Here is a 27,635-nt window from a genome sequence, read left to right on the forward strand (position 1 = left end):
TGTATAACAAATACATAAAGTATCTTAGGAAAACTGTGCATGCTTTATAATAGTATTTAATTTAATTTAATTTTCAAAACAACTGAAAGATTACTTCATTACTAAAAACAATTAACCATATGATAGTCCATAGAATGGATCTGCAGAAAAGAGTGAAACAGAGCTGTACTCACTCTTGTGAAGATCCCGGATGGCCCGTTGAAAGCTGCCAAAACTAGATCCGGAACGAAAGAAACAAACAGAGAACAGTCACACCACATACAGCAGCAGAACAAAACCTGGCTACTTTCTCAAAGCAGAAATGCCTCCATCCATCAATTGGATTCCCAGTGTAGCGACAAAGCTGCCATGTAACTGCTGCTGTGTTTCTGGGCATTTACAGACGACTGTACCCTCCAGCGTTCTCCTGCTACAGCACTCAGAAATGTTTATGCTGTAAATCCCTGTCCATGAAGTCATTATGGAGAAGGAGCCTGATGGGTTTAGGGGGGTCTTTAGGGTGTTTTTAGGAACTCTTACCCCTGGTGCTCCGGGGAAGCTGGGCTGAGGAAGGCCTGCCAGCCCCAGCTTGTTGTGGATGGCCGTAGCCGAGACGATCTGAGCAGAAGACATGGCCGCCATGCTCTGGAGCGCTTTGTCCTTCACGCTTTGATCCTTCAACAACACAGGAAAAAAGGTTTTAAGCAGAAAGTGTGTGTGGGTGTGTGTGTGTAAATGTGTGTGTGTTTTTCATGCCGTGAGGGATGCAGCAGAAACAGCTATCGACAGAACACACACGCTGCATGCAGCGACAGGAAGGGGAGTGGGCATGCGTTCAATGCACTGAGGGGCTAACTTGGTACAATCTCATGCTTTAACAAGACAAATTCTGCTCAGTATGTAAACTTAGGAAAGAAGCTACATCCAAAGCTCAGAACCCAGTTTGTGTTTTTGTGCTTTTTTTGAAGAATGTTAAACGTTCCAGTAGGAAAGGTCAAAAAAGACTTTAAATAAAATGAGCTATATTGTTGTGTTCATTTACAGGAGCACATTAAAAACTTAACTTTCAATTAAAGTCAATATAAAAAGATTTCTGGAGCATCTCCAGCATGGGTCATTTTGGAGCATTTACATTGGTGTATACACAATATAAATAAATTATGTCAAGTAACCAAGTTATATTTGTATTTACAATAATAATTTGTAATAGTTATTACAAAAACTTGTACATCAAAGGCAAATTTGCTGGAATTTTTCACTACATGATTTCAGTGGAAGTCAATGTAAACAGATCTTAATCTGATTCATTCTGGAGCATTTCTATTGTTCCACTCCTCACAAAGTTACAAAAAAAAAAAACACTTCCATATTTACATGAAGTATATCATATTTACATTATGATTTATTCATTTATTTTAATTATTCATGGGTGTTTTTGAGCATAAATGCAATAAACCAATCAGAATGTCACTTCCCATTTCCTTTAAGAGCCAAGTGCACTTTATTGCTGTTGCTACATTGCTATTTCAGGGGTGCAGCTACCTGGATGTGTCCAACACTTCTCAGCAGAGGAGACTGATCTGCTTGTTTACACTCGTTTATTCTGTTTATTGTGTTTTAAAAGTGTGCAGAGCTGCCAACAGGCACATGCTATGGGTTTGTGCACTGCTGGGTGTCCATGTGTGTGTGTGACACGCAGGGGTGTACGTATGTTGCACATGTGCCTCTGATGACAATTCGCTACCAAGATAGCAATGAACGTCTGACTGTTGATGGCTCTTTAGGTTGATTTCAATAGACAGCAATACGCTAGAAATGTACCTGAAAACACCTAATTTCAAGACCACCACGGCCATCAGAGTAGATATATTTGGCATTGCTATTAAGGTAACAATGGGCATCTCAATGTTTGTTTGTTTTTTTCAAAGGCCCCACAATGTCTTTGCATAAAAGCATCTATTTTTTTCCTTTTTCTATAGAGTTGCTATTATGTCAAAGAATATGTGTTTATGATGATGGCTAAATTAATTTAAGGTCCTAAAGATCTACTACTGCGCTTCACAACACTGACTTGCCTGAACAACACCATATTCCTGCTGAATGATTTCAGAAAAATGAAGATAAGTACAGATTTGAACAGGACAGAAAGGAAAAAAAGGGCTGCAGTCGGGGTACAGATGAACATGAACCCTATTCATCCTGCGTTCTCGCTCTAGCGTACAGGGAGAGGAAAAAGCTTAATGTTAAGGACAGCAGTTTTCAGCGAGATATGAGCACAGGTCTGTTGTGTTACACAGACTGTAGATCAGAGCCGAGTTTACTGGAACTCAATGCTGCTCTCATGAAAAAACCTCTCAACTCAAAATGAATGTCATTAATTTTCATTAAGGAATGTATTAGTGTTAAATTAAGCACGCAACTATAAACACTTTGAAGTGCTGCTCAAGGTGAGGTAGGCAGTGAATGTTTTAAGTTTTCTAAAGCTATCTTGTTAAAACACATGTAGTAGGATTACAAATTGACACTGAAATGAACTAATTAACCGTTAACATTATTAATTCAGCGCAGAACTGGTACTGTCAACCTCCGTAATACACTCAAATTTAAACTTGATCTTGTCTCTTGAGGTTTTCTCATGACAACAGCAATGAAATCTGCAGCCAAAAGTCAGGGGTGGGTGGAGACCAGATGTGGGTGGAGCAAGCTGGATATACAGCAGCGCCAAAGCTGGTCTTTCAGTAGTGCCTAGCATAGAGGAACTGAAGTGAGCATGAGAGATTTATACTGCCATCCACAGGCCAAACAGCAAAGCAACAGTATACATTAGGATTAGGAGTACTCACCAAATGAGTGACCTGTACACAAACAGATTGGACTCATTTTAATCAGATTGCCCTTTCCCAGACAGAGTGCTGTATTTTGTTTTAACATGAAATATGTTGTTGATTTTGATGTAAACCTACTGTAAACTATGGAATTGCCTCTATTACACTCTGTTGTACATTACCTATGTGATACCGCAAAGTTTTTGTGAGTTCCAACACACTCAAAAACCCTTGTTTCACCTCAAAAAAGCATAAAAATTGTAGTAATGACTACATGCGCTAAATGAGCATTTCATTATGAACATCTGTAAACCTTCTCATACAGGAGGTGGTGTAATTCTGAACATGTGCATCCCGTCAGGGCCACAGTTTGCCATATTCTGATGTCTGCTTCAAGCATAATGATGCACCATGCCTCAATGCAAAAGTCATCTAAACCTAGTCTTATGAACATGACAATCATTGGTCAATCAGTGGTTAATCCAGTCACTGCATCTGAATCCAATACTTAATTTTTTAATATTTAGGATGTAGTGAACAAAAAATCTGAAGCAAGAAAGCTTGTTAAAAAAAAAAAAAAAGGTCCTTGCACCCTTGCTAACCAGCCATAAATTAGTGTCGATCAACAGGGTGAAACACGAGATCGAATGATGTACGTACTTTCGAACATGGTATCGTACAGGCATACTAGGAGGTTAAATGTGTACCTGTTATGCAAAATTTAAAAAGTGGATATTTCTGGTGGACTATTTTCATTATAGAACTACAAAGTGCTCCTTTATGAGTGTACAAACAAGGAGGTGGTCATAATATTCTGACCGGACAGTGTAAAATTAAAAGAATTACACTTAGATATTCAGGATTTTACAGATGTGCTAAAATTTCTAAGGCTATAAATAAAAAACTAATCTAAGGCTATTAGATTATTAGATATTTCCCAAAGATTTATAAAGTTTGCCCAATTGATCCATAGTTGCTAATAAAGAAAAAAAAGGCTAGGAGGAGTTCAGTTTAGTAAACTGAACTTTTCCACTGGCATTTCTTCCCAACTCAAGGGCCTCCATCAACCATGAACCACATATACCTTATATAATCACCATTCACAGTAAAAGTTATGTTTTACAGAAATAACTCGATCAAATAGGAGAGGAAGGTAATGAGATGAACATGCTTTAGCTGCAGTCTGATATAAACCCATCACTGCCATGTTAGAGTGCTCAGTCTCTGCTGTGAGCATTGTCCCTCGGGTTATTGGGTCAAATCCTTTTAATTCATGATCAGTTCAGGAGATTAATTAAATTAGTAATTAGTTGAAGTCTAGCTCATAAGCTAAAGTGTCTGAATTCACATTGATTAGAATGAGCTGAAATTGAATTGACTGGATCACTGCATTCATGCAAGGTTAGTAGGTTTTTGCCCTTGAATATGAAAAGTGAGTTAAAATAATTAAAGAAAAAAATCTCAAAATACCACACATCTGCAGTAGTGTGCTCAAGCACACAGTTCCCTGTGAAACATATAATTAAAAGCTGGGCAATAAGTGTTTTTTTGTCACTAAAACACTAAAGAATAAACAGAATAAATGCAAATAACATTTATACATCACTGTGTTCATTAAAATATCTCCAAATCTCTTGTAATTACATTTACTAGTATTATTTATAGTTATCATCCATAACCTGGTTTCGTAAATCAGGTAAAAGCTGGTGATGGAATTAAACACATACACTGGGGCACTAGCTGGGATCCTCCAGGAGAAATCTGGAACTAAGTTTTTATTCTTTTATATTGTATGTATGTATGCCTGCATCTGTTCTAATGTGATCTGGAGTTTTTACAACAAAAACTCTCATTGCTGAAATACATTATTTTAAATAATGTGATTAGGTTAATAAAACATTTGCACAATAGAAGGGTACATAATCACACACATTAACACACAATTATTTATATAAGCCCAACATTTTACCAACAGTGCATCTTTACAAAAAAGGCTTTTTAATTTCTAGAAGAAAAACACAGATCATAAAAATACATATCAATATAATACTATAAATCTGCTTGATAGAAGGTAAATATGCTCATGTTTCCAGACTTTTGTTTAGAATATATTTATCTAAAGGCCATGTTAAGTCATAAAAGATTCTGCAGAAATAACTTAATTGCATGTACTGCTAAACACTATTTCTGAATGCTATTTTAAATACAGAGTTTCAAATATGCATCAATTTTCCCAAAGAAATACCCATACCAATTACTTTTAATTTAATTATTTAAGCATTTATAATGAATTAATCATTTCACAATAAATCACAATTTATCACACAAATCACAATTCTACTACAGTTAATATATAAATGTAAATATAATATTTACTGACAATTTGTTATACCAGTGCTGGCACAAATGAACTGAAATCAGATGTGAACCTCTATGATGACCTAGGCAAAGAATTATGAGTGAGGCATGTAGTGAAATGGTGTTTAGATAACTATACTTATGTATGTGAGAAGATACTGTAAACGTTTCATGCCTCTGTGAGTTATTAACCTCTTACTGCAGTGAGAACTGAGTCATCTAATATTTTTAAGTGTTCATCACTGATGATTTTTATTAGTCATCATCACTCTTTAGCTTTAGTGGCCATATGTAGAGTGGTGCAGTGGTGGTCTGACATACCGTATCATTTTCCATATCTGAAGGTTTATCAGCTTTGAACTAAAATCGCATAACAATGAATCAACAGTTAGCAAGCCTTATTTATTACTGCCCTTACTTTTACAGACAAAGTATTATGTACTATTATATGCAAAGGCTACATAATCAACTTCTGCCGTAATCTGAAAACGGCCTTTTATACTTAGCAAATTTAGTTTTAATTCAGAAATCCTCACAACCAAGCTGAGATGTTTTGAATAAAGTAAAAAAAATCCAATTTATCATGCATTCTTTATTCCAGTAAAGAATGCACTAGTATTTTAATTGACACCACTAATATAAATATAATTGCATTTTACATTTCTTACATTAATTTTTATATCTACATTTAAATATCCGCTATAAAAACTTGCGTTTTAAGGAGAACAGATGAGGTTAAATGCAGTTAATCAAAGAATATTGTTGTGAACTATCAGATTAAATTTTTTAATCGATTGACACCACTATATATTCATTATAGCTTTGAATAACTTCTGTACTGTGCCAGTGTCTAAAAAGGCAAGGTTCCCTTCCTGCCACAATCAAGAAGGAAGGAAGGACTTCCATCGCTGAAGAACAATGATTTGGACACTTACAGAACAACCTGAAATTTCACTTTTTTTTAAATTATATAATTAATTATAATGTTTTGCCCCCTAAAAATATTCAATTAGACCTTTCCACCTTCAATTTTTATTGTGGATCCCCTTGAGGAAAAAGATCTATTTGGACAGGGCCATCCTTGAGTGCGTTTTACAACAACCGCCCCAACTACAGCACACGGCAAGCAGTGTCCTTACAAAGAGTACAGCTCCCTCCAAAACAAATACACTTTTGTAGAGAACAGGAAGGAAGCAGGGGACAGGCAAACATGCGGGAGAAAAGAAGCAAGAGTCGTTCGAGCGCATACTGAGCAGGACGCCAACACACACAGGAAAACTAGGTTACACACAAGCAAGCAAAGGGGCAAGCGCAGCGGGCCTGAGAGACAGGGTTATGTAATTATATATTGATTGTGTTTTATATGTAAACTGATTGCGACGCTTCAAAAATCTTGTGCTGAAACAGACTAGCTGATTCTCCTTGAATATTTTTGACATACTGCATGCTGGACTGATGATACAGCAGTTATAATTTATTGGGAATTTATAGCAGCGTGTTTGTATAATATTTAAAATATTTAATTAAATGAAACATATTGCAGTTTTATAGAGAAAGAGAGAAAAACATAGAAAAAAATATAGAATAAATTTATGTTACTGTCAACTCCTAATCCACAGACACAAACATTAATTTAATAACAGGATTTGTGTGTACACAAACACAAACCTATACACATATGTACTGTGTATAACATACAAGTATACTGTGTATACTGTGCGAAAGCAAATCAACACATACCTTTAGTTTAGCATGAAGTTCTCTGGACTTTCTTCGTGCAAGAACCTGAATGTGACTGGAAACCTGTTACAAACACACACAAACAGTGTGACAAAAATATTTTTTTCTGATTTCTTTTTTTACTTAGCTGAGTAATCCATAATATATGGATTAAACATTATTCAACATAGTATATATATTCACCGTATACCTGTAACTCTACCTCTTCACTACTTTACAACTGATGCTCTCAAATACATTAGGAGGCAAGAAATTTAAGTAATTAACTCTTGATAAGTTCAGCACAGCTGTTAACTGAAAGCCTGAATTCCAGGTGACTCTAAATCATAAAGCTGACTGAGAAAATGCAGCCAAGATGTGCAAAACTGTCTAATCTAAGAAAGAGGTGCTACTTCGAAAAATGTAAAATATAAAACATATTCTGGGTTGTTTAACACTTAACACTTTGTTTACAAAAAATAAATCCATATGTTTTTCTTTATAGTTTTGATGACTTTAGTATAAATGTACAATGCAGAACATTTTAAAATAATGATAAACCACTGAATTTGAAGTGTGTCCAAACCTTTGACTGGTACTGTTCTTAAGGCAGGTTAGACCATGAAACCTAGAGGTCAAAACTACAGACCAGCATGTTAAATACACACACAGACAACTCACCTGTTTTCTTGTTCTTGTCTTTCCGGTCCTCAGTTTGATATATCTGGCAATCAATTCATTACGACCTGTAAAGAGAAGAAAAAGTTAAATATGTAGAGCAAGAACAGTACATTCACATACAATATGTACCAGTTAGACAAAAAAAAAAAAAACAAGTCTGGAACATTGTACTGTCTAACTTTATTCTAAGATATGATCATATTTAGTGCCATTTCCTATATATGTAAGTAGTCCAGTAGTTTTTTTAACATTTTATGAAGTCAACAACTGAATGTGAAATGAAGCTTCAATTACAATTTACTCATTTGCTACATAACTGTTACTTGACAATGTGCTCTGCATTTTACCAGAAGATAACATCATAACGTCATGTGTCAGCACTGCCCCTACGATTTTTGATTAATTTCTGAGTATGCACAATCAAATCACCAAATAGACACAGGATGTGTTATGCAATCATGCATACACAAACGCATAATTACCAGCATTTTACTAGACTTACTGAGCTCTGGCCTAGATAATATACACATGGAAGTGGAAGAGTAGTGATTACATCCTCAAAACAAAAAAAAGGTGAAAATAATTATTCCATCCAATTCATCCTGACAATAAAATCATCATCTGCTGACGAATATAACTGTGTATATTTGCATGTATTCAAAAGGAAATCCCATTTTTGTTTTAAATGTACACACACACACACACACACACACACACAGCTCTAACAGGTATGGTGAGTGTCTCCTGTTCTCCAGCTCTCTGAGGGAGCACTTTGTTGGACTGTAAGAACATCGTGTGACACCAGGCCAACAAACAGCGTCTGGGGATTTTTACCCAACGTGCCTCTACTGTAATCTCCTATAGCCCAGACCTGGGCCTCCCTATTCTTCCACACACACACACACACACACATACATACACACACACACACACACACACAGTGTACACATAACGCCACAATACGGGCATTCATGCACGCCCTGCACTCAGATCAAAGGGCCACCAAATGGCCGGCTGTAAGCATGCTTACTGCTGCATAATTCATTCTTTTCAGCCGCTTGAAAACACGCTCAGCTGGACTTGGCACGGCTGCAAAACAACCTCCAGAGAGAGAGTGAGATGGAGAGCGAGAACGGAAAAGAAAAAATGAGAAGAAGACGGAGGGACCATGAACACACAGACAGAGAGAGAGAGAGAGAGAGAGAGAGAGAGAGAGAGAGAGAGAGAGAGAGAGAGAGAGGTAAAAGAGAAAGAGGGTAGAACAGGCACTGTGGAGGGGGTCCATGTAGAGAGGAGGTGCTTTACACTACAAGTGGTGTTGAATAAAGGCCACAGTCCAAGCAGTGCCAGTGAATCAGTGAAGCTGTTACTAACACTCATCTGAGTAACTGTAAGTAATACGCTGCTGCCATGCTGCCAGCAATTTGACAGACTGAACACGAGAGCTAGCAGTTAAAACTGATGGAATTTATTACTTTAATAGTTTGATATCATGGATACACTGATTGAACTACTATATTTCTCATCTAGTTCAACTAATTTTACACAATATTTCAGGGGGGAAAGGTCTAGAAACATCTATACAAACGTAAAAATAAAATATAAATTCAGTACTATGATTGGGAATTGGCAAGAACCTGCTCTATCAATACATACAGCAATTTAGTGTTTGTAATTCAATAAAACAATATGCATAAATAAATCTGAGCAAAAGACTTTTTTCTTTTTTAGAACAGAACAATGGACAGAAGCCGGAGATGGGCAAGAAGTTGATTGAGTAGGACAAAAGTTTAGAAAGCTCTGCTGCAATATTCATGAAAGGTTCAATTCTAGCGCCGTACGACCTTTCAAAGTCATTGGAAAGCTTTTGAAAGTTTGCTTATCTAGATTTGTCACTGGAATTTCCCCCATTTATACTTAAAAAAATAAAAAAAATCTTTGTCAATTTACGTACATGGGACGAAACATTGCTAACATGCCTAGTGTGTTGACCTCGCCAGCTAAGCTAACAGACATGGTGGAGATGAAGACAGAGATTGTCTCCGCCTGAAGAATGGACATCTCGGCACTACTCAGGTCAGAGCTTAAATCCACACTAGCTGAACAGTTTGAGGAAATTAAAACAGAACTGAATCACATCGTACCTGTATTTAGAGTTAAAGCTTTTATCGGAACAGTCACACAATATGGCGAGAGTAAAACATTTGATTTAGTTATTGCTGAATATTGCTAGGGTACAAAATAAAATCACTTCTTTCAAGACAATTATTTGTAAATTGTGGTTTAACTATACTTTGTACTGTGAGTTTTGTGGATTGAACCACCTGCCTCAAATACCCAATAAGAAATCCATGTATATAAATAAAACCTTTTTTTGTTTCTCTCTGGAAAAAACACCTCATACCATGTCATACCGAGTCAGTAAAGATGCTGACTGTCTAGTTTTTCTCAGGGCAAATATTATGACAAGAAATAGCAAGTGAAAGAAATTTCGACATGATACGGTAACAAGCATGCTTCATAAATAACAGCGGTTACTGAAACTTTAGACAAATGCTTCACATTAACGTCATACTCTCCCAAGAAACAGACGCTGGAACTCAAGGAGTTACTGGAATCTTCTGAGGGTCTAGATGACTCAGAATAACTGATGCAATTTTGGACCCACAGAAGGTCGTATCAGGCCTTGTGAACAGTGAACAGGAGGCACAAAAAAACGTGTCCTGTAAAAAGTCAGGGCTACTGAGAGCCGGAGGCTGAAGGTTGTCAAACTGACCAACTAAAGTGGCCACAGTGAAGTGGAGATGTCTGTGGGATGGTTCGCATTCCTTAGGAGAAGTTTTAAAAGCCCGCTAAAGCGTGAAAGCGATGGGTCAAGACTGTGCAGGTGGAGGCCAGACAACAAAGGGCTGTTGAATATGTCAGGAGTCAAAGATCATCACATCAAACCGAGAGAAGTGCCGATTCAGCAATGAGAAAGGGGCGTAGAGTGGAACCCTGGAGAACTCCTACTGTTCACAGTCAAAACTAAGGCTGATGGATGGACCTCAGGCTGACCCGGAATGACCTGGCGTAACCTTATTGTATCTCAGGGCCCTGACTGATGTAAACAGCCTATGGCATTAAAGTGTGCATAACTTTGTTGTGATAATCTCAGAACCTCCTTTTACACAATGCTGTGTGAGCAGCACAACTGAAATTCTGAGGGTTAATGTCTCTTCAGGCTTTGTATTTTTGCCATAAAACTTTTTTTTAACCCAATTTAGCTCAGCAATTGATCCACCCACCTGCCATCAGTTGCAATACTCCTGAAACTAGGAGGGTGAAGACTAGCAATAGAAGTGGGTGATATCCCTAATATAATAGCACAATATTTAGGAGTATTTTTAACAATATAACAGAAATAACAATATTCTAGACACCAAACATATATTAACATTTTAAGAATAAACAATTGCAGAATATTTAGAGCATGCATAAAAACAGCAAACATAAACAATGGTACAACAAATAGCCTTAAAGATTAACCCTCAATGTAAATAGCATAAATGCAAAATAGATGCTTTCAAGACAGAAAACTATTATTACAATATGTATTTGTTCATAATGTTTTTAAAAATGATAGATATTACAGTGAAACGGTATGATATGGCACGGGTTACGGGTGCAAAAAGTTAAGCAGCAAGATTTTTCTCAGCATCAACATACATTTCACTAATGTGATTAATGCATAAAATAAAATAAATAAAATCCATTTTCCCCTCAGTACTAAACGCCCTGAACATCTTTTCCTGATTTGGCCTGCTGCTGCTTTGATGTAGGTTAACACAAATTAAAGTCTACATTTTCATGCCGACTCATTTCCAGTAACTGCGCTTGTTTTAAAAGAGACTCGACCACAAATCCATGGAGTGTTACAGCACAAGGGTGATGTCAAAAGCTGTAAGACTGCCCAGCTAGTGCTCTAGTGCTAAACTCATCTAATACACGCACACAACACACGCATGCACACACAACACACACACTCCTAAAGTGGCTTCTGTATATAACATCTCTGCTCACAAGCCCAGGAAAAAAAGCTTCACTCAGGGAACAGCCACTGATGCAGTAAGAGCCAATAAAAATAGCTTCTCATTTCATGCTCTTCAGATGGTCATTTCCATTTGTCATTTGTCAAGAGCTGTCAGGACCGCAACTACAACCCTGCCCGGGGTGGAGCCTCACTTCTTTAGGACATACTTCAATTAGAGCTCAAAAAAGGAAGAAGAAAGGAGAGCCGTTCTGAACTTTTACACAGTATAAGGTGGTCCCGGGAAAGGCTTTACCCACAGGGAGTGATGGAGTGATGAATACACTCAGCTAAAATCATCTCATCTATAATCAAAGAGCCAAAACTTTGTTTAAATAAAGATTTGCTTTGCTAATATTTCCCTGAACGCTGTTGGCTAAAGACCTAGATTAAATTTATATATATATTATATATATATATATATATATATATCAATTTCACATTCAGTCTATGCATCTGTGCAGATGTTCTGTTACATACAGAATACCTAATAGAGAAAGAAGTCCAAATAGGGCGGTCGTCCTGCTAGCACTCACGGATAGCTCAAAGGTCTGAGGGTTCGTTAGCATAACAATGCAGCAGACAAATAATACTGAGCTTTTCAATAGGAGGTCCAAGTCTGAGGGATGAAATTTACAAATTTGACGTTGCATACATTTTCGTCATGGTGGTAAAAGCTTGTACAGAATTTGACTGCTAATTTTACAAACCAGTTATTTAAAAAAAGTGATTTACCGCAAACAACATTTATACAACCTTAAAGAGAAGTTTAATTAATATTTGTTATTTGTAAATATTTTTTAAATTCTTGTTTTTTTAAATGATGGTCGATGAACAAAACAACTCCCGACTGTTTTACAGCTGATTTACAGTAGTACAATGTAATACATGACAGCTCAGAATTCCCACATCAGTACTTTCATTTGTACTACTGTTACAAAAATATTTATGTTTTTCTAGACATTGCATTGGCTGTACCTAGATCTTAAAGTAAACTAGATAAAAAAAAGTTCTATTTATGATTAAATTACTTAATTTATACATTGTTTCTCATCGTTATGTCTTTAAACTAGTTTTCAGTGAAGTTTCTCCAGCACTAAGGCTCGGTGCAACAGCATTAGCATTAGCCACCAGTGCTATCTCTTCCGGTGTTCAGAGGAGAGTACATCGGGACTATACTCTGTGTGTTTGCCGTGTTAAAAAAAGCTACGTGGGACGAAACTCTAGCTGGTAGCACCTTGGGTGGTATTTACGTTCCACTAGTGCTGCGGTTAGCGGCTAATGCTAATGCTGCTGCACCCAGCCTTAGTGCTGTCGAACTTCTCCCTTAGACATACTCATTGTCCAAAAAATATGGTATATTATCATTTCTAAAAATTGTCTGAACAGTTTGCTTTCAATATTTATCTTTTTATCTCAAAAGAGTACTTTAAAGAGGCAATTCCTACCTATTAATTAGGACTCCTATGATGACAGCAGTGCTGGGAGGTTGAAGACCAGCATGTGTCACATAAAGCCAGCTAACAACTTCTTTATAAACTGCCACTAACACAAAGGCATTCGACAGCTGAATGCACCAACTGTGCTCTGTAGGACCTTTGTCTATTAATTGATATGGCATCAGCATAAATCACACAGGTGCGCATGCATGCACAAAACACAAATGGAAAAATTAACTTTTGATTAATTGTCCAGTTCTAATTAAATTACTAAATAGCCTTTTTCCCCCCATAAAGGAAAATGTCCATAAATTCCACTACAGCACGTCTCAGAATATTTGATTATTAGAATTAGTAGGAAAAGGCTAATAATGCTTAAATTAGATAAGATTCAGTACTTCAGGACAGCAGAAAATAGCTCAAAGCTCAAAATTCAACACTTCCAATTAGATATCAGACTTGGCTAAAGCAGTTCTGGTATTATCTACCTGTTGATTCAACATGCAAACTGTCGCTGAGAGTAAAAGCTAAAGATGCCATATGGTCAAACTAAATGTCAGCCTCCAAAAACCAGATGGGGGGTCCGGACAATCCTTTCACTGGGTGTCCAGCAGCTTAGGCTGATGATCTGCAGCAGTCCCACTGCAGGTGTTTCCCTCAGAGCACGGCCGAAAGGGGTGCGGCTAGATTTCCCCCGGCCAGAAAAAGCCTTTCACGCACACGCTACACACACACACCACACACACCCACACACGCCTGCTACCATCTGATTAGAGCTAACCAGCTGTCCTTTGTGAGGGCTAGAGCCCGTAACATGATGACACCCCTCCGTCCGCAGTCCATATTCACAGGGCCAGATGGCGTGAAACCGTGACGGAGAAGTCCTCAGTGTACCAGCGAGCTCTGTACCAAAGCTATGATATGACTGAGTAACCAGGACACATTTAAGAGACACATGCTTTATATCAGGCAGGACGTCAGCAGGAATCCCAATGGGGTGATCGCCAGACAAGAACACTTGCTAAAAGTTTACAAAAAAAGTGCCAGAAAGTCTTATAAATTTACACTGACAGGGAACTGTGAAGTGATTATTAACTGGTAATAAATAATAATCATAACCCTCTTAAAATGTTGGTTATTATTGATATCAGTGAAAAACATTGACATGGCTATGGAGATCTGGACAAAATAAAACTGGTCTTAAGAATGAAAAAAAAATAATAATAAAAATAGAAAATCATAACCATTACAGTTTAATAGATAAATGTTATGCATTTAGTTGCTACTGTTCAGTTCAATCTATAAAAAATACAAATAGACAAATATCCACTGTTCACATCAAACGATCAATAAATGAATAAATAATTTTCTTTATATTCATTTTTTTATCTGTTTTTTTACTTCTAAGTATCACAACTGCTATGACAACTTAAGGATTGTTTCCAGGTTATATCTCTGAGACATAAAACATAATATAGTAATTGCTGTTCTTGTGCTTAGAATTATTATATTAACATTATTATAATAGCTGACTTACAATAATAAGCTAAGATATAAGAATAATAAGTGGGGAATCTTCTGTAAGCCTGTAAGTGCTAAATGAGTATTCAATTTACTTCGAAATAATATGTATACAATTACAAATAGGTTCGGAATTACTACCGTACTTGTTTCGCTCAGATATCTAGAATATTTAGTTTGTTTATTATTTTTCAAATAATGTGATTTTTTGTTAATTTTAATGTTTAGACTTTGAATAGGTCTCAACATATTGGCTTCCACTACTTTCTATCCTGTTACACTATTTCTGACACTTTTTAGCCTCTAAAGTTCATCTCTACCACAAGATTGCTATTCAGTTATGAGTGCAGAGTGTTTAAGCACACACTGCGCGTTTGTGGTGTAAGATAACAGCTTATATACTGAGATGTCATTAAGTTGTTATATATCAATATATCTCTCCCCAAAGATTTGGGGAATACGCTGCTGGGGAAGACGGCTATGTGGCATTCTCTCATTACATACAAACACTAAACTCACAGCAAGCACTGCCATGATGGATAAGGACTGTGAGTGTGTGCTCTTACAAACTGGATTTCCTTCCTCCGGAGCTGCTGTATTACAGCGGCGCTCCTTCTCACCGCAGCCAACACACACCAAGAGTGAATGCTTGGTTAAGAGTCATTTTCTTTAATAAGAGCAATTAAGCGTGCATCCTGTGTGTGCGTGTGTGTGTATATGTATGCGTGTGGGGTTGTTTGTATGCGAGTGTGTCCTAAAATGGCAAGCTGACTGGAAACATCACACCAGCCTGCTGGAAATCACACATGGAAAATCCGAAGAGCCCTGAATGACCGCTCGCTCCCTCACTCTCTCACTCTAAGATGTTTGAGTGTGTAGGAAAACATGGAAACATTAAACATTAAATCTAACCTTTTATTATTATAAGATAAACCTAGTCGTCAATAATGATTTCATACTTATTACTTGCATTATTTTATGATGAGTAAACCTTCGATACATATTAATGTATATTGATTGTATAGTGATTTATAAAACCAAGATTGATTTAAAAATGGCAGAGAAAAGGAAAACTTTTTTATACTAGCTGTAAAGGTAAAAAGAGAGATACAGGAGCAAAAAGAAAGATGTACAGAGTCCCAGAGACAGAAAGCAGTAACACTAAGTGGCCTGCTACTTTTAATGGACAGTCAGAACCTGCTAAAAGTAGAGGTGGGCAATATGACAATATTTTATTGTATCATGGTAAATTTTCTTATGCTGATGATTCGCTTTTTAAGCAGAAGCTAAAAAAAAAAAACTGACCCGACCGTACATTTGTTACATCGGTTACTGCTAATCTATTTTGTATGGGTGTTAAAACATTACAATAAATATTGTGTGGGGTGAAAATATCTTCAAACATTATGATCTATTTCATTTTATACGGAACATTTAAATCAGCTTTACCTGAAATCTAGAAGGATCAAGCCAGAGGACCTAAAGTACAAATGAAGCAGTTTAAAGAGATAGTAGGTGCAAATCCATGCAAACTTTGAAAATGAGAACTTTTTTAACATCACTTACTGAAATTCGTAGACATTTCCTGCTTAAATATGACACAGGGTTGGTACGATGCTAAAAACAAAAAACTTCAATATTCTTTAATTATATGAGTGATTCTCAAATAATTAATTTTTGGTTATTACATAACAACTTAGTTTTTTTGTTTATTGTTTTCTTTACATTTAAATTGTAAAAAAATATATATATTAAAACAAGTCAAACAAAAGTTTTTACTGAAAGGAAATGTGTCAAATATAAAAAAGCACTGGCACACATTAAAATCCTTTACAGGTTCCTCACAGAAGCAGCAAATGTTTTATCTACTGAGATTCCCTCTGGTAGCTTCTACATGTAAAGATTTAGATTTCCAATACTCCATTAATTCAATTAACCTCTCAGCCCTAACATAATATAATAAAAATGCCCAATTTAACCTTAAGAGCCCCAAACTGTACAAATTCAGAGTTGCAACTTATTGAGATGAATGTTTCCCGTTTATAACATCATCTATACTTAAGCTTTAAGGTGCTGAATTTTAAATACTTTAAACACTAGGGGACATTTTTGCCCCCTGCCCCGATTATTTTTCCAAAACTAATGTCAGATTCAAAAGATTCAATTGCACGCAAAAACCTGAGCTTGTTATGCTGTTCGTACACTGGTCGAGCTGTGGGTGTACCACCTACATCTCTCATTATGACAGCCGAACACAACGCCTTCCTGTAACAAAGTGGACACATCAATAATGCTGGGAAATTTTAACCGGCTGCAGTTCTGATGAAACACATTACAGATTAATGTGAATAGTGACTAATATCAACACTGAAAAGTATTTGGGTACTAATGCTACTGTAGCAGCCCCTCTGAAAGCAAAGCCACTGACTGTGACTGTAACCTTGAAAAAAGGCAGACCTGAATTACAGCTGGCAGATGGAATACAATGACACGTAAAACAGAACTCTGTTCTCCATTTAGAAGAAGATATGAGTTTCTGTCTCAATCAGCAAGTGGTGGGTACACATCCATTTCCAACTATTTGTGGTTGAGCAGAGGTGGCGAGCTGTATTGCAGCAGATCGCTCAGACCTCCTGTTATTACTGAACCGCTGCTGATCAAAGATAAAGGTAACACTGTTTTTAACAGACCTGAGTCAAATACAGAAGAGTGAATAAAGGTTAGTGACGACAAGCATCCACAGGTGCCTTAACAATGGAGACTGTGGAGCACCTGTACCCACCACTTTTATATCTTGGGGTTTAAGGAGCAAATGTATAATTTTGTTCCGAAATTTGTTTTGAGTTTTCTTTGTTTTTGCTTTTTGTTTTTATCATATTTAACAAACACATGTTAATTTCAGACAAATATAACCTGTGTAAATACAAAAAGCTGTTTTTAAATGATCATTTCATTTATTAAGAGAAAAAAAAGCAACTGTTCCCCATTTTTAAAAAGCTGAGTTATAGCCAGGTGATATACAGGCGGGATTACTGGCAGACCTGTACAATTAAGAAATTACTTCAATAGTAATAGTAATACTTCAACTTGTCTGACAACACGAAAAAGGATAAAAACAAAGAGTGTTGTCACGATACCAAACATATCACTTAGAGGCTGGGAGAGAGACATTTAAACTTCAAAATCTGCTAATATTTTTTGAATCATGTGATCCTTGTGGTGTCTGGATGGTTCACAAATCGAGTGCAAGTTTGAATCAATGATTCAAAACATAGATTACAAGTCCATGCACTGATATCAAGCTCTGACCTTGTGAACACACAGCTGTGAGAAAACCCAGAGAAGACACAGAGCTCTCCTCAGATACTGGATTATACTTCACTACACATGTTTGTTTTAAAAACGGAGAAATAAAGCTGAATTTGAAGGAGCGATTAAATCAGGGTATTCACCAGAGAGCGAGGACATGGTATGATTTCTTTCTAGCTTTTTCTAATACTGATGTGTTGAGTAGGGGTGGGCAATATTATATCATATACAATATATCGTGACACAGAAATATCATGATATTAAAAATCCGTATCGTGATAATAGGGCTGTTCTGTCTTAAAAGTAGTCTATTATTTACTGTGAAGCTTTAGGTGTATTTATTGTATAATTGTTTTAGTTTGCAGTTTATATGCATGCACTAAATATTCTGCAATATTTTTTGCTGCATTATATTATTTTATTCTATATTATTTATTTTGCCACATTATGATTATTCTGTTATACTATTATACTATATTCCTGAAATGAATGAATTATTTAAGTTTTCCTATATCGCCAAGTATATCGTTATCGCAAAAATACCCAGAAATATCGTGATATTATTTTAGAGCCATATCGCCCACCCCTAGTGTTGAGGTATTCTGAGAAGATGACAAGGTGCGATTTTTGTGTCAAATGCAGTGTCTTCGTAAGCGTGCTGTGCCACATTAAAATTAGTCTATGCGAAATACAGAAAAAAGTTGCTAAACATTTCTGATGTTGTCTACAACTTAAAATTTCAGTTGGTTCTCTTCATTATAATGAACTAGCTGCTGCCACACTCCTACTGATTCTGTTAAAAACGCTGCCATGCTATGAAGACACAGGTCGTGTTTACAGAGAACTCCTTCTAGGCCCGCATCAAGATCCCTCGGGTTAGAAAATGTATTTAATTTCAGGAATAATGCTGCTTTTTGAAATAAATAACCTACAACCTGACCCCATTTTCTGAAACACAAAAGATGTCAAGCACATTTTCCTGAGCATATAAAAAAAACTAAAGGTTTTGTCAGGGTGGCCCTGTGGCCTATTCTCAGAAGTGAAGACTTCTTCAACTTAAAAAATGCCCTGCCTCTAGGGCACAATACAGCACTCATCAAAAAGCAATTCACCATGCATTTTCACAAGCACTTCTTCCAGTGCTTTCATTCACAGTGATTCTCCTACTTTAATTCAGCAATACAAAAAGGGGAGTGAAAAAAGGAGTAGAAAAGGTTCTACAGACCGTTTTATCATAAACTTCCTGTTTTATTCAGCCTTTATAAGTATGTGGAGGGAAGTCAAAGCTGGATGTTCATTTTTTTGCTAATTAAATGTTAAAAATGGAAACAGATATTGAATTATTTCATAGTTTCTTTCATTTCATAATTTTTATCATATTGATCATCAAATCATAATTACATTCTACAGTCACTGAGATAGTAAATAAGGACATTAATAGTGTATTTTTGCGAGGTTGTGTGTGTAAATGTCAGTTATCTGGTAGATGACCCCAGACTAACTCCTCCAAAACCTGCTAATATATAAAAAAAAAATATATAGAAATAATAAATTGACTTGTAATGGAAATGTACATGGCAAATGTACTTGTACATTTCCTATAATATGCTGGGTAATGTTATATAGGTATGTCAACTATCAAAATGTCCTGCAAAATCTGTCTATGGCCCTAAAAGTTTAGCTGTAAAGATGCTGTAAAACACTGGTATGAGAAACAAATGGAGGACATGATAAAAAAAAAAAAACTGTGATTAATAAGCTAATCAAAAAAATAATCATCAGATTAGTTGACTACTAAAATATATTAGCTGCAGCTCTACACTACTGCCTCTAATGTATACAATAAAATAAATATTGAAAAAAAACTAATTTAAAACAGTATTTTTATAATTTGCAATGGAATTTGCCTTTCTTCAAGTAAAGTTTGTGCAAGGCAGACAAGAATACACTACTCTTGCTTCATCACACATCTGTGACATTTCAAACACATCAGCATGCCAGGCCCACCCATAGGTCTAATAAAATAAAACTGCACAGTGAGAGTGGAGGCCTGATCCTATTGGCAGTCAAATAAGACTTCATCCATAGGAGCCCAGGCTAGACTCAGGCGCAGCTGAGACTCCTCTGAGGGCGGTTCATTTCTCGAGTGGAAGCACTAAGATTAAATCAGTCCTTCATCAGCCTCGGTAGGAGACTGTCAGATCTAATTAAGGCATGCTCTCTCTCCACCCGGGTTAATCACTCTCAAAAACAGTACAACAGCAGCTTCCGATAGCGTAGCTGACAAAAGAAGTGCGCTAATTATCTCAAAAGAACAGAAAAGCTCTCGTGACGTATGCTCCACACACAAAAGGCTTTATTTAGCGGATTATTATTAAAGGGGGCTGCGGTCTGAAAGAGGGGGCTTATGCACAGACTGAACAGCACTGTGTAAAACTGCACAAAGTTTGGGTTACAGGGTGTGTGGTCAGTTGAGGTCACTCGCTCATCCAGCTGCTGAACGGAGCGCACCCACGCTGCAGCTGTGCTCACAGTGGTTTCCAGCCTCTTCGGGACTAAACTCCGCTGCTGGCACAGAACCTTCCCTTCGATGCCACTCGGGCACAGAGGAGTGCCCCTCAGGTACGCAGAGAGATAAGCTTGGCCCCTCAGGTAAACAGCCAGATAAGCCCCAGTAAGGAGGGAAAGGGGGAGGGTGACACATTGTTTTGAAGTGAGAGCCAGTTGCTATAGCGATGGTTGCTAATTATCTGCAGAGAGCAGGAAGGAGCGAGTGAGTGAGGGCACTCAGGTCCCATGCTTAAATCTGCTGTGGCGGAATACAAACACAACCCCTGGCCTTCCACCAAGACAATGCGCTGAGGAGAACTTTGATATCCTCGGGTTCAGATAACAAGCTGAGCTTTCAAAGGACAGTTCAGCACGCTGGATATTCATCGCTTTATTCAACCAGGCTAATTCATTATCAGATTAATACAGGTCCTTCTTCCTGAGCAGTGTGAAAGCGTATTTGCCACAGATTAGATTAGAAAGCATTAAAAAGTGTGCAGAAAACATAGAAGAGGCTAATTAAAGCTCGTATCTGGGTCATTTGTACTTATCACACACTGTAAAGGGTAAAGGATACATGCATATATGCTGTTTGTACAGATGTCCAATTAAACAGAAAATCATCTCTATTTTTCTATGAATGGATGGACGAACAAATGGACAGATGGGTAGATAAGAAGGTAGATGGCATGGAAGGTACATATGTAGGTATTAGATAGACAGGTAAATAGATACATGGATATTATGGATGTAACAGTAGTGGTACCCTTACATTATCAGACAGAGAATGAATGGTAGGTATGCTTATTAAAATATTAGTATCTTCACGCTGGATTTAAAGAGGTGTGTCACTGACGATGTGTCAGTGTTTCTGTTTGTAACACATGCTAATTGAACATGCTAATTTTACAATATTCTTCGTAATTACCAAAATTGTAAAATTGTCTTTTCAAACGAAATGACAAGAAACGGTTTACAAATTAAATGTATTTGTAAGTAATAATACACCTTCTATTTTTCTGTAACGCTTATAAAGCAATATTTTGTCTTGGTTTCTACATTCAATAAATGTTTTTACATTGTCATCAGCAGATATGCACATGAACTATACTGATGTACATTTCCTCAGAATTCCTACAGAATTTCAATCCTAGCTGTAGGCAATGTGCTCTAAGGAATCCAACTACTTTATTCAGCCAAGATTTATGCACTACAAAAGTATTTCCAAGGTACTTCAGATTATTTCATGGTAAGATGATAACAGTATTGATATCTATATCAATATCAACTGCAAATTCTTACACCATATAAAACCTGTATGCAGTGCTTATCACATTTCAAGATCTGCTAACTGACAGAACGCAAGCATGATCTTTTTCCTAGCTTTTCTAGTCTGCATGTATGTAATGTAAGTGTAACGACAGTGGTGTTTTACCATTAGAATTCCATTCAGTCTAAGATCAAGTTTAATCTAGGTCAAGGAAACTAATCCTACATGCTTCATGCTTTTAAAGAACAAGCTAGATGAAGATGGAAAGAGTGAGAAATACAGAGGGAAACGGAGAGAGTGAGAGAGAGTGTGTGTGAGGGGGGCTAGTAGTATTCCCTCTTTCCATGACATCACCCCATGCGGGAGTTGAGGAGGGGGGCAGAACGCAGCTGGTATCAGCCGAAACACCATCTGCTCCTCCTCTCTAATGGTTCACGCTGGCTTTACAACAGAACCCATCATAGCTGCCTCTCGCCACACAGCAGCCTGACAGAGCCACCGCCACTGGGGACCACAAGCATGTAAGAGCTCACACTGCTGATCTGGGATCAGATGTTACCTTTCATATTCTAAAGAACACAGCCGTGTGAGGAGAAGGGGAACACACTGTAGAGCAAGAATCTCTGATGTGATCAGATGTTTAATACACGAGTCCCTGGGAGCTTTTTCCTTACAGCCTATACAACTATTTACTGCTCTCTTCTCACTCTCAGACCTGAGGAAGTTTCCTGAGAACTTTCTTACACAGAGAATCTCCAGAATCTCACAGGCTTATCTCAGAGTTCTTCCATGAAATGTTTTGGTTTGGCTGCACACAAGCCACAACACCTAGAAATACCAGTTCAATTGCTAACCATTCAATAAACTTATTCATCAATTTCACCATAAACACAGAATGGTCTACGTTTGTTCGTTTCTGACTCACCGTACATCTTCCCTTCGTCAGACAGGATGATTTTCCGCCGGCCGCAGGGCGGGTAGATGGCCAGGGCTTCCTGGAAGCTCTGCTCAATGTCGGGGCTCCACACGCCCTCAGCGTCATTGTCCATGGGTTTATCCGCTGAGTCGCTCATTCTCTCTATGTCTTCCCCGCCACTCTCGCTGCCGCTCCAGCTGCCTGGCTCCATGGCAATGGCTAGAACCTCCAAGCCCAAGCCTGGAGAAGACTAGAGGCAGGAACCTGAAAGAAGAATCCAAGGACAAATTAAGTAAGATAAATTCATGGCTATCAAAGGCAAAATGCAGTGAGGGACCAAGGACTTTTTCAGAATGAAACAAAGGACGTACAGTCAAAATCAGCTGAATTTAATTTGAACGAGCTATATACTGGTAGTGGCTGATTTTTAGCTCAAATATGCAATGTGGTCAGATCACTAGATACATATACTGAGAATTTCTGCTGCATTACATGAGACCACAGGATCCTGTTGTTTTTCGTTGAACAGCTAGGTTGCAACACAAACCTTACTCACAGGTGCAAATACCCATTAGAGCCAGTGTAGACACCCAGAATGTATAAAACTCATGTGCCTTGTAGAGAAAGCAGAGTTAAGACTTTTAATGCCACTAACCAGAATTTCCTCGAGAGTGCAACACTATGCATCACTATTTTTGACTAACAACACTCTGAACTCCATAGTGCAGTTTAGCAGGAGGATTCATGGCCAATCACAGCCCAGCACAGTTCAGCAGCATTAAAATTTAAAATTCAAAATCCCAAAAATTCAAAGAAGAACACAATGCAGAACATTTTTGTTTGTCTGGAAATGTTAATGCAATTAGCCTATCTTTATAGAAGACAGCCCGTGACTACTATAGGCCTCAAGAAACAGATTGTTTCCTCTCTAAATTAAATGATTTAGGAAGCCAACTCCTATTCATTTTGTGAGGACAGGGTCATTCAAAATAAAAATTCTTAACTGCAACAAAAACATTGCAAAACTTCTCCAGTAATGCAATCATTTCAGAGTTAAATTAAAGCTAATTTAAATTGATATGTTATGACCAGTATATTAATTAGTGAAAATGATTCACTGAGCCCACAGTCAATAAAACAGGAAGAAATTGTGAATAAGAGACTGACAGAAGAGAGTGATTGTGACACCAGCGTTTAGCCACAAGGGGATGTGGTAGGATGTGTACAGCCCACAGACATGGAGAGCTCAGAAGCTGTTCTTGTTTCTAAAGTGCAAGTCTGAGAACTGTGCTGTTTTTCATTTGGATTTAAGAGCATATTCTTCAGTTGTGCTCTTTGTTAAAAGAGGCTTTGTATTATTTTTTATATGTAGTTATGAAAAAAAATAGGACGCCATTATTTTGCAGACAGTGGAATGTCTGCTGTTTAAAAAGACAATGTTTTTTTTTTATTGGGTGTCCTATATTTTTAAACTGCAAGAGCAAAGATAATTATTCAGCAATCTGAATTATGATAATGCATAGGCAGTTTCTCTAAGGCAACTAATCTTGATTGACACAGAGAGCTCCGAAAGTGTTTTCTTCTATTACATTTTTGCCACATACTGTTTTACAGTGTTAAGAGATTTCTCTGATGAGAAGGTTTAGATGCACTGAGCACGTGCAGGAGTACTTTTAAAACAGGCATTGTGGTGAGGTCTCCTTTTGGGGCAGATGAATCTAGTCATTTTACCATTGACTTGTTTAGCTTGGGATTTTTTCTTTAACGATGCATCAGCACAAATTAGCAGTATCACAGCTGCTGAGTTAACCAGGAATACTACTGCTTTCAATTAAAAAAAAGAAAAAAAAAAACGCTTAAGGACTGCTGTCTTAGAAAAGAGGCTTTGTTCATCCCAATAATTTATGGAACATCTTGGAAATCTTTCAAAGATTTTACATCCCTAGGAAATTAAACCCTCATCCTCTGTATTCAAGTAAACAAACGATAAAACCACTTTTTATTATTAAATTCTAGGTAATTTCTTGTCATGTGTGCTGGGTGTTGGGTACTTTTAGCTGGAAGGGATATTTGGTTCTTTGTTTATTGAAATATAGAAGGTTGCTTACATTAGTTTAATTCAGCTCACTGTGTTAGAGCTCTCTTGTTAACATGGGGAATTTCCCTAATTGCATAACATAAGGAGAACACGATGAAGCAAAAATCAAATGCAGGTGGGGGTCAGCCAGTGCTGTGTGGCTGAAAGTAAAAAACAAAAAAACAAAAAAAAATAGGTGGCATATTTTATCCACACCAGAGGAAGTGTGCACAGTCTGTCTCATCCCAAAGGACTTACCCCTGGAACAAAACGGCTCTAGTGCATTTTGATGGAAAAGAAAAAAGGGAAAACAGCATTCAAAAAGATAAAACAGGCAACTGTCATCCATCTTCATGCTAGGACTTCTTATTTGACAAGACCTAATTGAAAAACGAGTAATATCATGATGCTGAAAGCTGGAGAGGGTGGGCCAACACTGAAAGACCATGAAAGAAAATGAGAAAACACATAAGCTAAGTGCTAATTCAAGAGTGGCGGCTAATCCGAAACAGCTGGTATCTCACCGGAGAACAGTTACAAGCTGTCAATGTTTTCAACCAAGCCCTTTAAATTCATGGTGGGAGACTGCTGAATAAAAAGTCCTTTTTACTAAATCAAGGCGTGAATGTGGGGTTTATCCAGAGGGCAGTCAGTGTGTGCATCTCTGTTCTATATCTATAAGAGTGTCTTGTATCCAATACAGAAACTGCACATGGATTCACACATGCCACCAGACACGCAGAGGCCGCATTGATTTTGCTTGCTGTCTGAGGAACCCTCACAAGAATTTCATTGTGGTTGCACTAGTTATAGTCTATACAGTAATAGACCTTGAAATCTGTCCAAATTCCATCTGAAAAAGATATTTCTCTTTTAACCCACAGGCTATAAATTGAATGACTGCCACAATGAAAGTGTTCATACACTGTATGGACAAAAGTAATAGAACACCTACACAAGGTGTGTATATACATACCAGTAATCTTAAACCATAGTAGAGATGGAAAAGTCCATCACTATTGACCAGAAGAACAAACAAATCAAACTAGTGGTGCAACTAATGACTATTTTAGTATTTATAGGGGGGGGGGTATTTTTAAGGCCATAAATCACCCAGCAGTAACTTAAATAAACCTAAAAATGACAACATGCAGTACAGGAGACATACACACATGTTGTGTTGTTATTTTTAAGGTACTTAAATATGTCTTCTACTGAGTAAATATTAAGAAGATTTATATTTTAGCTTAAATTTGATTCTCCACTATTGTGAGGATTTATTGTAATAATTCTATTGGCAGGGAATGTTCTTAATTGACAATTGACAAAACATTTTATTTGTTATGCATTTATTTATTAGTATTTACTTTATTTAGCATTTCTTTTTTTCTTCTTTGTATTGCTGTGGTGTTGGGACCTTGGCCAGTCATGTGAACTGCCCCTCCTCTACCTCCTCTGTCCAGAAGAAACTCGCATTAAACTCTGTGGAAAAAAAGCAATAGCTTTTCTCTATCGCTCCAGAGATAGCAGGAGCAATAAACGAGGGATTTAAAAGATGTAAATATGTTGAAATGTATAATGAGCTGATGTGTAGTTAGAACAGATGTTGCCTTGTTCCATATGTGGTGTGTTTAGACATTTTAAGAGACAGAGAGAGGGGACATTACTTGAGCCCCACCCACAAGATCAGTTGAAGATCTGCTATTTTGTCATTTTGGTTGAAAACCTCCGACAGTATACAGCAGGATTAGCTAGCAGACTTCGTCTGATTGAGGGATCTATGGCAAGTCAGCAGATGAGCGAAATGCATGTGCCTCTATCACAGTTAAGCATGAACTAGCTTGTTTGTGCTTTGCCATTTAGCACAAACTAACACTAATGTGTGGTAAACGATCAACAGTAAACATGATGTGGCCAACAACAGCTTATTTGCATTAAAGTGACAGAGCCCTTAAACGGCTCATTTTGTTAGGGATACTGATACTGGAAAGAACAGACCTGGTGAGATCTCTTTATTTGAGAGTGAATTTGGGCAATCAACTTCATGTACATGTTTTGTACAGACGATAGACCTATTCTAACTTTTGTAAAAAGATGTAAATGTCGTCCCATTTAAAATACAGAACATTACAGAAGCCCTGCACAATGACACATTACCAAGTCTGCCTAGTAAAGTTAATGTGGCATCTAGCCCCACCATAAATCGGTATCAGTGATCGACTGTACTGTATTGTACTGATGATCAGCAATGTGTATCAGTCCGAAAAACAATATAGACCTGGTCCAACTTTTGCAGCTTTAACAGAGGTTTTGGAACGCTGCAGTTATTGAGTCAGCAGAGCACTGATACACTCTGTGACCCGGCTTAGTAAGTTTCTGTGGTTCCTAAATGCTTCCAATTATCACATATCTAGTAGAAAATAAATTTCACAGATTTTTTTGTGTTCAGCTGTCGTGGTGGCATCCTATTACTTACTCTCCTAACACCTCTAACACACTAACTACTTCTAACCCCATTTCCTTCTTCCCCTCCTTCACTTCTCCATCCCTTTATTTCCCTTCGACCTCCTTTAAGCCCTATCTAAAAATGGGTTATCTAAATTCCTATTACTTTTGTACTTCATTATTGTAAGTCGCTTTGGACAAAAGCGTCTGCCAAATGAAATGTAATGTAATGTATTACAGTACCACCCTGGAATTCAGTGAGCTCTTTAGAACTAGCAAATTCTTTCCCAAATATTTGTAAAGGCAGACTGCATGGATAGGTGCTTGATTTTAAAAGTCAGTTGCAATGATAATAAATGAAACACCTGAATTAAATTATTATGAGTTGAAGGCATAACCTTCTGTCACAGAAAATCACAGCCCTGATACACAACCTGGAAGATAAACTCTCCATAGCACAATTATGACTGTAAGAAA

The 27,635-nt window shown here is 37.3% G+C and overlaps 1 protein-coding gene across 1 annotated transcript in view; it reads right to left on the reverse strand.

The window, feature by feature from the left end:
* Window positions 1-27,635, reverse strand: part of tead1a (TEA domain family member 1a) — a 58,052-nt gene that overhangs the window by 11,520 nt on the left and 18,897 nt on the right. Inside the window, exons 3-7 of the mRNA XM_022683793.2 lie at window positions 22,646-22,900; window positions 7,563-7,627; window positions 6,903-6,965; window positions 520-654; window positions 174-214 (exon numbers count right to left, since the gene is read on the reverse strand). Of these exons, the coding sequence (XP_022539514.1) occupies window positions 174-214; window positions 520-654; window positions 6,903-6,965; window positions 7,563-7,627; window positions 22,646-22,847 (506 nt within the window). The 5' untranslated portion in view covers window positions 22,848-22,900. The remainder of the gene's footprint in view (window positions 1-173; window positions 215-519; window positions 655-6,902; window positions 6,966-7,562; window positions 7,628-22,645; window positions 22,901-27,635) is intronic.

This window comes from Astyanax mexicanus, chromosome 10 (assembly GCF_023375975.1).
Source record: "Astyanax mexicanus isolate ESR-SI-001 chromosome 10, AstMex3_surface, whole genome shotgun sequence".
NCBI classification, from domain to species: Eukaryota; Metazoa; Chordata; class Actinopteri; order Characiformes; family Acestrorhamphidae; genus Astyanax; species Astyanax mexicanus.